This window comes from Pipra filicauda, unplaced genomic scaffold, assembly GCF_003945595.2.
Source record: "Pipra filicauda isolate LSUMZ 115617 unplaced genomic scaffold, ASM394559v2 scaffold66_size7647185_pilon, whole genome shotgun sequence".
NCBI lineage: Eukaryota > Metazoa > Chordata > Aves > Passeriformes > Pipridae > Pipra > Pipra filicauda.
This window is the reverse complement of record NW_024104831.1, coordinates 7,096,205-7,110,753: the sequence shown is the minus strand read 5'-3', so window position 1 is coordinate 7,110,753 and position 14,549 is coordinate 7,096,205. Positions and strand designations below refer to the sequence as shown.

General features: G+C 38.1%; 1 protein-coding gene across 3 annotated transcripts in view; it reads left to right on the top strand.

Annotated features, from left to right (window-relative positions):
* The window catches only part of LOC114002803 (probable acyl-CoA dehydrogenase 6), a 91,789-nt gene that overhangs the window by 43,240 nt on the left and 34,000 nt on the right, over positions 1 to 14,549 (top strand). For all 3 annotated transcript variants that reach the window (XR_005566234.1, XR_003546005.2, XM_027749079.2), the window contains exons 3-5: positions 3,676 to 3,805; positions 8,040 to 8,146; positions 13,801 to 13,968. Coding sequence is in view for 1 of the 3 variants with exons in the window: in XM_027749079.2 (XP_027604880.1) it covers positions 3,676 to 3,805; positions 8,040 to 8,146; positions 13,801 to 13,968 (405 nt within the window). In the remaining 2 variants the exon portion in view is untranslated. The remainder of the gene's footprint in view (positions 1 to 3,675; positions 3,806 to 8,039; positions 8,147 to 13,800; positions 13,969 to 14,549) is intronic.

Genomic DNA, 14,549 nt, shown 5'->3' with positions numbered 1-14,549 from the left:
CTCCTCCTCAGCAGGAACAGGGGAAAAAATACAATGGCCAGGCTTGGCTGTCTTGAAAAAGTCAGTGATACTGGTCAGCAGTTACCATCATGGCCAAAGCAGACTTGCTGGGGGAAAATTATTGCAATTTCCTGCCAATTAAAATAGATTTATGTAGTGAGGAACAAAGGCAAATTAAAACATGTTCCCCCAGCCTCGCCTCTAAGCTCAGCTTCAGTTCTTCATTCCTGAGTCATCTACCTCCCTCCGCACCCCAAACGGCACAGGGGCTTGGGGACAGGAGATTGCAGTCAGTCTACAGCGTTTTCTCACTGCTACACTTTCCTTCTCACACTTTTTACCTCCTCCAATGTGGGTCCTGCCTGTAGTTTGTTGTGCAGATTTTTTATTTATTTGTATTTTTATTTATTTGTATGTTCCTGTGTTCTCACTTAGGGTTCTGTAATTTAACCTGAAATCAAACAATGGATGTGATATCAAATTAAGCCATTTAACAGCTGGAAATTGTTCTATTGTCATCAAAACCACTTTGAAAATAGCAGTTGCCTTCTTCTACCTGTATTGGATTATAAAAGCATTAGTGCATTAGACTTTCTGCCGAGCTTGTCTTTGGTCTGTTCTTTTAAGTTTCTTGTAAATTAAAAACAGTAATGTAGCCAAAGAATTCTTTAAAGGTACCTCATCTTGTTTTAAATTTAGATGAAATATTTACCCTAGAAATGTTTTGAGAGTGAATATTTATATATAGCTTTTTATTCCCTTTTTTTTTTTTTTTGAGCAATCAAATCTGGAATTGATTTGGTTCCTTTCCTTATGGATGTTTCACCAAAAATTATGTTAGGCATGATGTTCACTTTTCTGAATGAAAATTTAATTGGCCTATTAGCATTGCATCATGTTACAGATACTTCCAGGAGGTGGTGTTTGTTGATGAGACTGGCAAACATGACCCTCCTAACAACAGTATATTCTCTTTTTGCAAGTAAGAGTTATTCCAGAAAGAGTAAGTCTCATTCCATAAAAAACCTAAACATTTATTCCATTAAACATCCACCAGCATCACTGCAGCAGGTGGAAATAAGAACAGCCTGGTGGTTTTTTTCTCAGTTTAAGGGCTGAGTCCCGTGACACACAAGGCAGTGTGCTCAGACAGGCCCCAAAATAGCCAGCTGGAATGCCCGGCAGCGGGGCTGCAAGAACCAGGCTGCCACCCATGTGCTGGGGAAGAAAGAAAGTTCCTTCAGTACTGGAGCCAGCATTGCATGCTGTTACTGTGTGTGATATCGCTGGCAGCCTGTCTTGGAGCAGAGGTCCAATTCTCCAAAGAGATGGGACACAACTGTCCCATCAGCCATGGCACGTTACCCAAACTGCTGAGGATATAGCGGCACAGACTGCACTGATAAGTGAATCTCTATCTCGATCAAGTACTTTCGGTTCAAAAGAGGCATTCCCTATAATTGTCCATCCAACCACTCACATTTCTCCCTGAATTTCTATCTCCTTGGCTCCTGGAACAGACCTAATGAAAGCTTAGGTGTGGTCTGATTAATGTTTTTACCATTTGCTTCTGCCCTTCCTGCCTGCCTGCATCTGTGGATGTCTCTTGTGTTATCTATTTCCAGATTATAAAATCTTCGGATTTTATCATCTCTTTGCCTGGAAGGGCTTCCCCCTCCACCTCTGGCTCCCAAAGCTTCATTCTGCTCCTTTACTCCCTTTGGTAGGAAATTCCTTCTCCCTTTGAGAGCTGGCCTTTTGCAGCATTTTGTTTTTAAAATGTGCTGCGTAGTAACTAATCTCAAATAAGAGCAAGGCAGGCTGTTACATGGTAATATGTAATGAACTGTGGTATGGACAAAGAACGCCTGTAAGCCATGTACTTGGATAAAGTGGTCCTTCTTTGGGTCAATTTTGTGCATGCAAATCAAAAAAACTAAGGTTGTGATTTGTGACATTTAAGTGAAAGACAGGAATATAACTACCTGGTAGATGAAACAAAAGATAAAATCAGTAATAACTGAAGTTTGGCAATAAAAATAATGACAGATTTAAAAAAAAAAAATGAATTGAAAAGCATATGTGTGGTGCCAAAACTGAGGTTAGGTATTATAACTCTACTATGGATTCATATAAAATTAGCGAAAACTGTCTCATGCCAGATATCTTTAAATACTCCTGTCTTTACATGCACATACATTCCTTACTGCTCCTCAGAGCATGTATTTATTGATGGGGGCTTTGTAAAGGCAGGAGAATTGGATTATCTATTATATTAAACACATTCCCCTAGTGCTGGTTTTTTCCTTTCACTGCTTAAGCTCCCAGTAGGAACTTGAATTTTGTGTATATTTCTAAGAAACATTCCTTTCAGACAAAAGTCTGGAAAAGTAGCCAATTTTTAATGCTGACAATCCAGACTATTCAGAATGACCCAAGAAGAAATGCTGTTTGAAAACTGAACTTATGCTTAGCCTTTTCCATTTATGTTTTCCTTTCTTTCAGCAGAAAAAGGATGCACAAAGATAGTTTCTGTGGGTTTGCAAAACAGATGATAGCATGCAAAGCCCTGTGTTTATACGCACTGTGGTGTTTTGACTTTTATTTAGTGGTGCTTTTTGAAAACTTCAGAGCAGGTCAGTAGAGAGGTGAACTCAGTGTTTGATGTCAGCGAGCGAAAAGAGAAAGGCCTGTATTGTGTGGGTGAGGGATGGGGGTTATATCTATTTATTTGACATTTTCTTCATCAGTCTTCAAATGAGTTTAAAAAAAAAAAAAGAGGAAATGTTATCTAATCAAAGCTTCTCAGTCAACCAACGACGTCAAGCAGTAACCTTCACTTTCTCACCATATTTCCTTTGGACTACGAGCTATTTAATGCAACTAGAAACTACCATCCATTATAGCAATGTAGCCCTTTTCTGTGCTTCACTACATGGTGGGTTTATCATCAGTGGCCATGGAAATAAGGTGAAGAATAATTTCCTCTTTAATTGAATTTTCAGATTGGAATGTGTGTGTGTGGCGGAGCACTGGCCTGTGCTGGGACCTGGCCAGCACCCCAGGTCGTCAGCCTCCTGCTAACGAAGAATGCTTTAATGACTGCCCAGACCAAGGGCCGGGATATGAAATGCACATGTTCATTGTATTGTAGTTGTGTCTAATCCTGGACTTTGAGCTATGTCAGTAACTCAGCATACAAACACAACCTGCCTGTGGTCTTGCTCTGTGCTGACTTGAGTGTTGCGTCTGAGAAAAATGATTGCATTGCGGGGTGAGAGCCAGTGTCAGGCATTATCATGGAGAAATAAAAGCACTTATTACCTCGTGGAGTGATTTGTTCATATGACCTTACTGTTAGAAAGAATAATTTTGCCTTCTGATGTTGTTTTCAGCAGCATGTCACTTCTTCCTGCCATTTCCAGTAAAAGTAATGAGGCTACTTAGGATATTTAGAGGTGACCTGATGTGCACACAGGTAATTGGAGCAGGTGTAATTCTCAATTTAGAATAGTGTGGTATCACTTTTGTGAAAGGAAAGATGGTAATTGTCAAATACTTAAAAATTAATAGTGAGATTTCAGTTGGCAAGTCCTTGCAGTAGCAATACTATTTTTTTTCTTGTTGCTTATGCCAGTCTAGAACATGAGAATCATAGATTTGTTTTTTCCTCAGAATATGGTGGCATGGGCTTGGACTTCTCCTATAATATTGCAGTGGCAGAAGAACTGGGAAATATCCGCTGTGGAGGTATTCCTATGGCTATTGGAGTGCAAGCTGGCATGGCTACTCCTGCTCTTACAAGGTAATTTTCAGAAAATTTAGTTTAGCCTAAAACCCAAATTGTTTTAGGTTTAGGCCTTAAACCCAGTCTGTATAAGAGCAGGAAAAAACAATACTGTGCAGTCGCTCTTCAGTAATGCTTGAGGAAGGAACCCACTCTTTACTTCTCTCAGACAGTTTGGTTTAGGGAAGAAAATTTTTTTAATGTTAGATTATTACATATTTAAACATAAGCCTTGTTTAGTAGTAGATGATATGTTTACAAACACAAAACGTTGGTGTCACAGCCAATAGAAAATTTTTAATTCCAGAATCCCTCTGTTCATATTTGTCTTTTTTCTTAGGTAGATATTCCCAGTGCAGTCATACTGAGGATGCATTTAGTTGTAATGATGTAACCAGTCTAATTCTGGTTTATAGTTTACTTCCTCTTTTCCAGCTTTGCAAGGAGTCATTCTATGTCCTAAAGTTGTAGCAGATGTATCATGCTTCCTAAATATACCCATTCCATGCAAATAATCATTTTACTTTTTCTTAACTGCTATGTCAGCGTTCCTTTTTTTTAGCACTTGCTGTCATTCAGGCTCCTGTACTTTCTGAACCTCTTTTGTTGTTCTTTTTTTCCTCCCTCAATAGAAGTGACAATTACCAAATTCTTCATGTAATAGTTTCACAATCATTCTACATCATAACATCAGTTTGCAAAACTAGAGGGAGGCAACAGGCTGGTCCAACCGTTTGACCCTGGAATATGGATATGCCTAAAATTTTGGAAGATGGGGGTAGGAATGAAATTCAAATGATTATCATGAAATTGGGAATTTCTCTGCACAAAACAGATATACATGAGGGGAAATTTTGCTCTGAAGAGCATTTTAGGGTTGGGTTATTTGTTGGTGGTTTTTTCAGCTTTATTCCCTTCCCCTCCCCCCCGAATGAAAACGCCTCTACATCTACTGTAGTCTGGAATGTAAGCTCTATTCCCTTGACATCCACTTATCCTTCTGCTCGGTATGTGTGACTTTGGAGGTCTCATCTATGGCAAATTTTTCCTAAAGTTTTCTTCTCCTTTGTGTAATACACCAAAAGCTTGCTGCAAGCATGGAGTTCACTATGTCTGTTGAAAAAACAGCTTAGTTATAGTCCAACAGATAATAAAAATTGTATTTTAAAAGACTTCAGAGAATAGTACCTTGCCCTCATGGCAGCTTTTTATTTCCAGGGGTTTAAAGAAAATATGTGGGTAAAAGAAGACGTGATTTTGTTTCACTGCAGTTTTTTTGGTCTTCTGTAGTAAAGCAGTGAAGCTATGCACATTTCTGCTAGTGAAATCCTAGAGGGGATGTTCTTGGAAAATAAGTGTGAAAATATTGTTAAGTTGATGAAATCTGTTAACTGAATTTGTGTCTGTATTAGTGAATTTTCCACCCACTGTTAAGTCAATTCCACTGTCTATTTATACAGTAAAATGTCCCACTCTTCACATGTAGAAGTGAAACTTGGTAATGAAAAGAGAAAGCTGGTTGCTACAGGAAATTTTGCCTAGGGATGGTTTCTATAAAGATATCTGTGTACTGTGGCAATTCTAGACAAGCTCAAAGAGATAATTCACAAATGGACCTGGTTCAGAACATAACTTTCTGTCAGGTCTTCCAAATGCATTCAGATCTAATACTTCAGTTGCTTACTTAGAAGTAGAGTGAAGAAAGCAACTCTTAGCTGAGAAAGTGAAGGATACACATTTGTCAGACCTTATAAACAAACCCGTAGGGTGTCAAATCCAGAGTGATATCAGATCAATGTAGAGCTGCTTTATCTCAGCAGTAGGCAGTGAACTCTCCTTTTTTTTTTTCCCTATCATTTATAGGAAAACAGTAAGGATAATGATGACTATTTAGTGGGAAGAGAGTGCTTTTCTATTTCATCAGCTTACCTGTCACTGATTCTTTCTCCACCCTAGACAGCAGCATACCTGGGAATTAATATCCAAAAAGTTAGTTTTACTGTCTGATTTCTTGTTTGCTGTAAAGGAGAGAAGCAGCAGCTGACAATCCAAACATATAAAGGTAACTGTGTGGATCATGGAAGTGTTCTTACCTCTGTATTTTGCCATGGTTTTATTTTCCTTTTACCCTCTGTTTACAAGATTGTATACCACTGGCATTTTGTCTTTGTTTTCATGACATCACCCCAATGTTACTTATAAAATGTGGAGCAAGAAAGGATGGATCACTTTCGTGCAATGCCCTGTGTCAGAATCTCACACTTGGGACTTCTGGGTTACTCAGCATCAGCAAGGTTTACTGACTGTAGACTCGTGTGTGTATGCATACACACATGCATAGAAATGTATTTTAGAGTGATGCTAAGTCTGCACAGTTAATCACATGGGAAACTGCTCAGGGATGTGGCCCCAGCTCAGAAAGCATGTCTGTGTTGAGCCAGAGCATGATCTCATTACAAACAGTTTTCTAATTCTGGAGCTGTTAAACTAGGAAGAAGTGGGTATTGCATTTGTGCAAAACTGAGATTTTTCTGGGATGCATATAAGATGGGTAGAATTTTACAGAAATTACATATTTCTAACACAATAGCTAGCTTCTTGCTGAGCTGCATTGCTTCCTGCAAGGCAAAGAGACCCATGATTGTATGAAAATAGTGTTGCCAGACTTCTTTAATTGCAAAATAACTTCTTCTCTGACCTCATTTTTGGAAAGAACTGAACAGTTTTCTGGAACTTAATACAAACAAAGATATCAAATCAAAAACATTATTCTGAGAAAAGTTCTTACTGTGAAAATCCTCAGTTGAAAAACTAAAGGCTGGCAAAGTTTCAAGCGTCAGAAAGCGTTACCAAAAATCCCCACTAGCTACTTTCATAATTTGATTTTCCATGTTGTTGGTTGGGATTTTTTTTTTTTTCTGACTAATGAATGTTCAGCTGGCCATACTTGATCATGTCCCAAGGAAAATTAAAAAAAAAAAAAAAAGCACTACACTACATAACAGCCATGAGGACTTTGTTCAAGTATGCTGGAGACTTGCTTCTTGTATTTATTTGGGATTCCTGCAGTGATTATCAGCAGAGACAGAAATAGGAATTGAGCTCCCTCTGTGAACTAAGTGAAAGTGTCTGCCAGCTCCCAGACTGTTCCTTGGCTGTCCTATGTCCTTTGTGCCAGGGTTGGACTGGAAGGGACAGCTTAGTCCTAACTAGAATGGCATCACTTTTTTGAAGTACTGGGACAATATTTTAGAAGGAGAGCCCAGGTAACTGCAGTTTTCTTAGGCAGCCAGTGAGCCCAAGGAGATGAGTGGCAATGATGACCTGAGAAGCCTCATACCAAAGACGAGGAAGAACTTGACTTTTATGGATTTCTGCACACAGAAAACTCATTACATGACCTGAGGAATTTTTCAGTTGCACAAGAGAGGTTCAAGAACTAGACCACAAACTCACAATTCACACTGCAAGACAAAATCAGTGAATGTTAATTAGGACAGAATCAATCATGAAATATTTTGAATGGATGCAAGCAGCTAAATTTTGAATGGATGCAAGCAAGGGAAAATAGCATGTGTCCCTTAACGGGATGAAAACGTGGCCAAGTGAATTTTTTGTGTTAAAATGCCATCAACACTTTGCTGTTTCCTTTTTTATTTTTGTGGAGACTAGAAGGACAGCTGAGAAGAAGGACTAATGGATTTCACTGTGTGATTTAAATGCAGATGTGAAATACTAATAATTTAAATACTGATATTTGCAGAAGGTGTCCATCACACGTCATAACTTTTCAGTCACCACTAAATCCTGGCAAAGAGCTGGCGTGTGCAAAAGTCAAAAGATGTACAGAGAGCAGGTCCTCCATCCTGGCTGACTGTAGACTGGTGCAGGAGCATTGAGGGGAGACCTCAGGGGTTATGTTTATTTAGTTCTGGTAGCTTTCAAAACAACAGTCATAAAGATAGATTTTGGGCATCTGGACCACACATTTCTGTGGGAGTAAGATGCCTGAATACTCATTAAAACTTGTTTGAAATGATTGTGACTGCGTTTCTGGTGAAAATTCTGAATCATAGTGTCATAGAATCACCCTTTAGAGGGTATCAATTCTCTCTTTTAGCTCTGGGACAGCTTTTACCTAGTCATAGGAAAATTGATCATTGTATGGTAGAGAAAAATTTGTAACTAACTTCTAAATAAAATTTACCTTAAAAGCTTTTAAGATCCTATCTTTTTCATTATATTATTGCAGGTTTGGTTCTGATGAGTTGAAAAAACAGTTCCTTGCACCAACTATAGCTGGTGATTTTGTGGCTTGCTTGGGAATCAGTGAACCTGGAGCTGGATCTGATGTTGCAAGTAAGTTAACCTAGCAAACTGACAACTTTAGACAGCCTGGTATTTTAATAGAAAAAATCGTGTTTACCTGATCCTTCTGTTTGCCACTATCATTTATTTGTAAGAAACACAAAGGATAGAAAGTCTGGTGTGGTGAGGGCAAAAAGTAATATTCCAGGAGCGGTAATACATGCTTCTGATGCATCCAAAATCAATTAAATTTAATGTATTTGTCAGGTGAATCAATAGCTATAACCTTATCTAGGCTAAATGCAGCTGTTGTGCTGGCCCCAGTTTTCTCCTGGTGTTGTCCTGCTGCTGCCTCCCCTGGTCTGTCCGGGCTCACCCCTGGCCAGAGCGCTCCAGCACTGTGTTAGTTGCACAGCCACTGTCAGGCATGCAAATTTGCACATGTACATGACAGGTAACATGAGCTGTTCAAATGTACTAAAACTTGCACTGCCTTAAAACAGACCTCTCCATTAAATGTGGGCAAACTGTGGAGCCACGCTGTTCTGAAAGTGATGGCATCACTTTCACAATGGGTTCCTCTCGCTCATCCTTAATTCACCACAGCCCCTTCTGTCATTCCTGAGAAGCAAAAATATCTCTGAATTGGTGATTATTTTATTTAGAGCTAATGAAGAATTTGGCATGTCAGATCTATTAGCTTTGTGATTTAGTTACTTCGCATGCATCTTTTTTTCTTGTTTTAGTGCAAGAATATGTTTAAAAATACGGACAAATGAAACTTTTATTCTGAAGTGCCTGAGGCAGTAGAAAATTTGAAGAATTAAATTAAAACACATTGTAGAAGACGTGAAAGATGTCTCTTCTGACAATGAATCATGGGCTTCAAGGAAAAGGGATTGATAAGAAACCACTTTTAGAGGCTTACTTATTGAACAGAGCATGGCTAATTTGAACATATTGTGCTCTTAAAAATTCCTGAGACAATGTCTTCCTGTAGACAAACTTACTGAGTTTGACAGAAGTTTCTTGATCAGAGGAGTCCTATGTCTATCTCCTTGACCCAACTCATGTCATTGTCTCAAGACAAATAGATAATTTTCCAGTGCTCGAGCAGTGGTGCAATAGGTGATTTCAAGAGAGTTAATGGGGATAATGAAATAATGGGACTAAATGATCATTGCTGTTTTCCTTTCTAGTTAATTGAATTTGTTCATAAGAAAAATTCCATAATTTTTATAGACTTGTTTTTCATTAAAACAATCAGAAATTTGAATTTTGCTAATGTAGGAAATACAACATCATTTATTTTAATGAATGCCTCTCTAGTTTAATTAGGTGATTATCAGAAATTTCTAACTATGATATAATTTGTTTGATGCAGTGTTCCAGATAATAAGTAACATAAATATTCTTGTTGTTTATCATCTAGTTTAATTGGTATGATATACCTGAATTAATGCAATTACAAACAAATTTGGAATCAACTAGGATTATCTGATGAACCTATGCTGCAGCTTGAAGGCAGACTGCAGGGTGAAATGACAATGCTTTCTAACCTGTCATGGAAGATCTGATTACTGGTATAAATTCAGAAACAACTTACGGTGCTTCCAAAGAATAATTTAATGGACAACTTAGTAATGAGCAGCACTAGCTTGTGTTCTGAGTAGCACTGTTTTGCACAAGGTAGAGAATATACCATCTTCAGGTGGTCCAGCTCTAAAGCAGACTGAGCTGTGTGAAGCTGCTCGTGGTACTTGCTTTGGTTTCTTATGCTCTTAGGATGTTTGTCTCCCTCAGATAAGTGGAGGGACATAGTGAGCTGGGGACATGCTTCTGCTCTGTGAGCTGGTATATTTTATACTTAATAATGACACAGAGGAAGGTATCTCTAGCATTTTCTGCTGCCAGTTCCAAGATTACTGAAGGTGATATGAACACGGAAGAAAAAGGAAGTGTTTATCTACATGAGAACTGAAATGTGCCTTAAACTAATTTATTCAAAATTCATCAGAACAAAAAGTACTGTGACCATTAGTCTAATACAAAATTCATGTCAATTTGAGGAAACACCTGTCTGCTTTCAAATTTAGTTGTTGTATATTGTACATAATACAATATACATAGTACAATGACTATGTGCAACAAATCTGGTACAGATTTGGCTTGAGAAGAAGAACGGTACAGTACGGTTGGTATGAAATATGTCTTTAATTTCAGGATTCTTGGTACCACAAATTATACACATTTGGGTTAGTTTTAATGATTGGATTCTTGGTACCACAAATCATACACATTTGTGTTAGTTTTAATGATTTTGTCTCATTCTATCTCACTACTATTCCACAATTTATAGAATGTTTTGCGGATTATCTGTGGGGGATATGTAAGAACACAGCATGGAAGACACTTCCTCTTTCTTCAAGTTCTATCTTCCAGGCAACTGTACCTAATAAGGCTGTTCATATCTACCTCTTCAACATAGATATCTTGCCCCATTTTGTCTCAGTGGAATCCAGTCCTGTTTTTCTGGGTCAAGGTACTTGTACTTACCATGTTGAATTTGAAAAAAGATCTTTCCTTTCTTGCTAGGCAATATCTCAGTTGTCTGTGTTGATGATGTTTCCCAGGTTTGTGTCACCTGCAAATTTCTTTAGTGTATTCCTATCCTTTTAAAGATCATTAATGGAAATATTCAATAAGTTTTGTCCAAAGGCTCATAATCAATGAGGACCTCAACCGGTGCCCTCCCTGCACATCAGCACTTCCTCTTTTAATGTAACCTGATGCAATTTCCCCTTTTGACTAGGTCCTTACGCACATTCCCACTTTTTTCCTAATTCTTTTCAAATTTTAATTCATAGTTACCTAGAAGTGTCAATTTTAGCTTGAGTGGTCTAACAGGATTTTTCATGTTCTGCTCCTCTCTAGAAAATACCTTTTCATAATAAATCAGGTGGGTTTAAGCAAGATATCACAGAAAAATTGAATTCTCTTTTCTTTACAAATGTATTCTGAGGCTGCACAGATTGCCAAAACCAGCAACCTCTCTTTACACTAATTTCAATTTCTGTACAGTCCTTCCTGTAGCTGTTTTACTTTGTCATCTATATCGTGAATCTCTCTGTAATCTCCTGTGGAATATTTACTTTTTGAGGTGTCTTCTATATGCCTCATTTTTTTCCCATTCACTTTTTATTTCTGTGGCTAAAAGAGTTTTGTTTGCCACCTCAATCTTCTTTGATTTTGTTAGTTCTCATCTAAAAGATTTAACTTTGTTTGACTCGTCACGGTTCTTATTTCTGACCTCCAAACTGTAGCTTACTTTGATGATTAATTGTTCCTTTCCTGCAGGTCATCTCATGTTTTTTTGAAGTGATTATTCATTCAGTTAGACTTGAAGGTATTTCTTTAAAGTTTGGATTTTTTTTTCCTTTGCTAATGATGCAAATTCCAGATATGTGTTCTTCGTATTTTACTTTGAGAATATATGTTGCTTATCTTTGATTTAACATTAACCTTGAAAGTTGGAGCCAACCTTGCCTTTAGTCAAATCTGTTTAGAGCATGGCTGGACTCAAGAGAACAGTGGAAAAGAAAATTGAGGCTCGAGTATATGTGATTTGAGTAGTGAAGTGACCAGCTCTGATTGCTTATATGGCACTAACTGTATCATATGCCTTTCAGTAATGCCTTGTGCTCTTTCACAGAAGGGGTTCTTACAGCATGCTCTGTAAGTTGTTGAGTTAGAAAATCTAGAGAGTCAGTGGTGTGGGCTTGCAAAAATGAATTACTCGCTGAAGTAGGCTTTTCCCAGAGCTATGCTCTATCAGGGAGAATAGTTAGTCAAACATTCCAAATTATCTTCATAGCCATATCCCTGAGACTGAGTCCACCTGACTTTAGTAAGTTGTTAAGTAGGTTTTCAAAGCCTGCTGTATTTTAAACATAAAACATATTGACTTGATAATCTTTCCTCTAATTAAAAAGAATCAACTCTTCATATGTTCATTTTTAATAGTTGTTTCTCAAGTGTTTGAAGTAAAATGTCAACCATTGAATCTGAGAGTACTTGAACATTCTCATTAGTAAGGCATTTGTTCTTTAATCTGTATTTGGGTGACTAGCAGCCTGTGACGCCATGCTTGCAAGAACTATTTACATTTGTGGTAACATCACAGTGCTCATTATTCCTCTGCAGACCTTCCATGGAACCTCTATCTAATCTCTTCAGTAGCTGTTCCACAACAAAGACGTGTGTGATGTAAATTGCTGTGTATGCTGCCATCCCTGTAACACTATTTCAGTATAGCTGTATTTTTTTTTCCAGCTCTTTATGTCCTTCGCTTGTTATTTAGTCTCCATGTATATGATTGTCTAGTGTCTGTGTCCATGTATTATGAGCGTCAGTACTTTAGATTCCTTCACTTTCTTGGACTTCATTATTATACAGATTTCATATCAAGTCCCTTGGACAGATTTGGTATAGTCCTTTCACAGACTGAATTGCTCTATGGCTGCTGTTTTTATTCACATTAGTACTATCTCTTTGCTGTTCATCATTATCTGCTTGTACATTCCTTTAGCCGTAGCTATATCCCATACTCCTTTGTTTTATACCTTATACAATTTTTTCCCATCATTTTTCCCCTGTTCCTTCATTAATAAGACTGTTTTTCAGCCATGCTTACCTCAGTCCTAGTTTGTCTTGTAAATGAAGATCAGATACTTGGTTTTGCTTTTGGTTTGTATTTAGAGCCTTTGGAAGAACATTCATGTGCAGATTGAGTGTGTATGAAAGTATAACCAGATGACTCAAATGTGCTTCCACTTTGCTTTCTGATTCCCACTCTCCAAATCTACAGTTTTCCTCAGTAGGTGGGCTCTTACAGACTTTATAGTCTAGTTAGATTTATAGATGCTATTAGGGGTATGGTGGGGTTCTCTTATACATCACCAATTTATAGCTGGATATATTGGAGAGTCTTCCTCAGATGGGGTTCTAGTTGAAGAAGTTCAATTGCAGGGGAAAAAAGCCAGTTCTTTGGAAATTCTGCTGAAGTGTAAATAATAACTAATGATTCACTCTGGCTGTCTGTTGCAGCCAGGGCTGTGCAAACACATGGAAGAAAATAATTTTTTGCCAGTGGCTATAAATAGTAGGTGTTTAGAACTCCATCATGTACAGCCATTCATAGCATTTAGACTTAGCCTTTTGATAGTTAACCAGCTTTGAACTTATTGCACCATTCTGACCAAGAACATTCAGGAAGTGCACGTAGATATATCTTTATTCATACACAGGTGTTGAGATTTATGTTTAAGTCAGGGCTCTGAAATTAAAGGCCTCCTCAGTGACTAATGTGCACAGAACCACTAATAGATCACCTCAGAGTGGAATGCTTCTGTCCCAAGTTTTTGACCACCACATTTACTTAGGGAGTTTTCTGCTTTCATCCACTGGGATGAAGACTCCACCTAAAGGAGGGTAAGAGTAGTGATCCTGTTTCCCTGGATTGTCTTCTAAGAGTTGTCCATACTGGTTTACCTTGTGCCTGGAATGGTTAGAGGACTTGGGAGGTATGAGGGAGAACCAAATATTAGTTGTCTATCAGAGCAAGAGAGTGACTCTGCCAGTTGTATAGGGACCAACTTGTCTTCCCTTCACAGGAATAACCCTTCATTTCCTATGTTTTGAAATAGATATCAAGACAACAGCTGTGAGAAAAGGTGATGAATATGTCATAAATGGCGGTAAGATGTGGATTACGTCTGGGAGCCAAGCAGACTGGATGTGCCTGCTGGCAAACACCAGTGAAGGACCTCCCCATCGAAATAAATCTCTCATATGTCTGCCAATGAATCTACCTGGTAATAACACATCTAATTTGATTTTATTGGTGGTTTTTTATATGCCTAATACAAGAAGGAAAGATGTTTGACAGGTGTTTGACTGCACCCATAAATGTTATTCTAAGTTAGGTGTCATACAAATTTGATACTGAATTGCATTTGCACACTTCTATGAAAAAATAGAAAGGAGAAGAAATTTAAATATTTTGCAGACTTCAGCTTGTGACTCCCAAATAATTTTACATGGAGAGCCCTTTTCACCACCAATGAATTTATAGATGCTTTTAAGATATGTTTGCATGGGAATACTTAATAACCATATGAAAATAGAAGGATAAAGAATTTAAAGATTTCAAACTTGGGAAATACCTCTCAAAATAGTTCTAATCCCATAAGCCATTACCTTCGTCCGAGGAACCCATTAGCAGATCTGATGCTGTTGGGGTGGGTTTACTGACCAGTTGGATTAAATGCTAGAAAGATGCAATGCTGTGCTGTGTGGGTGGTCCTGATCTTCCTCCGATAACCATCCTCCACCACCCAGCCTGATGGGCTTGCTGAAAAGAAGTGCAGGCATACTGAGTGCTTCATGGCTGTGC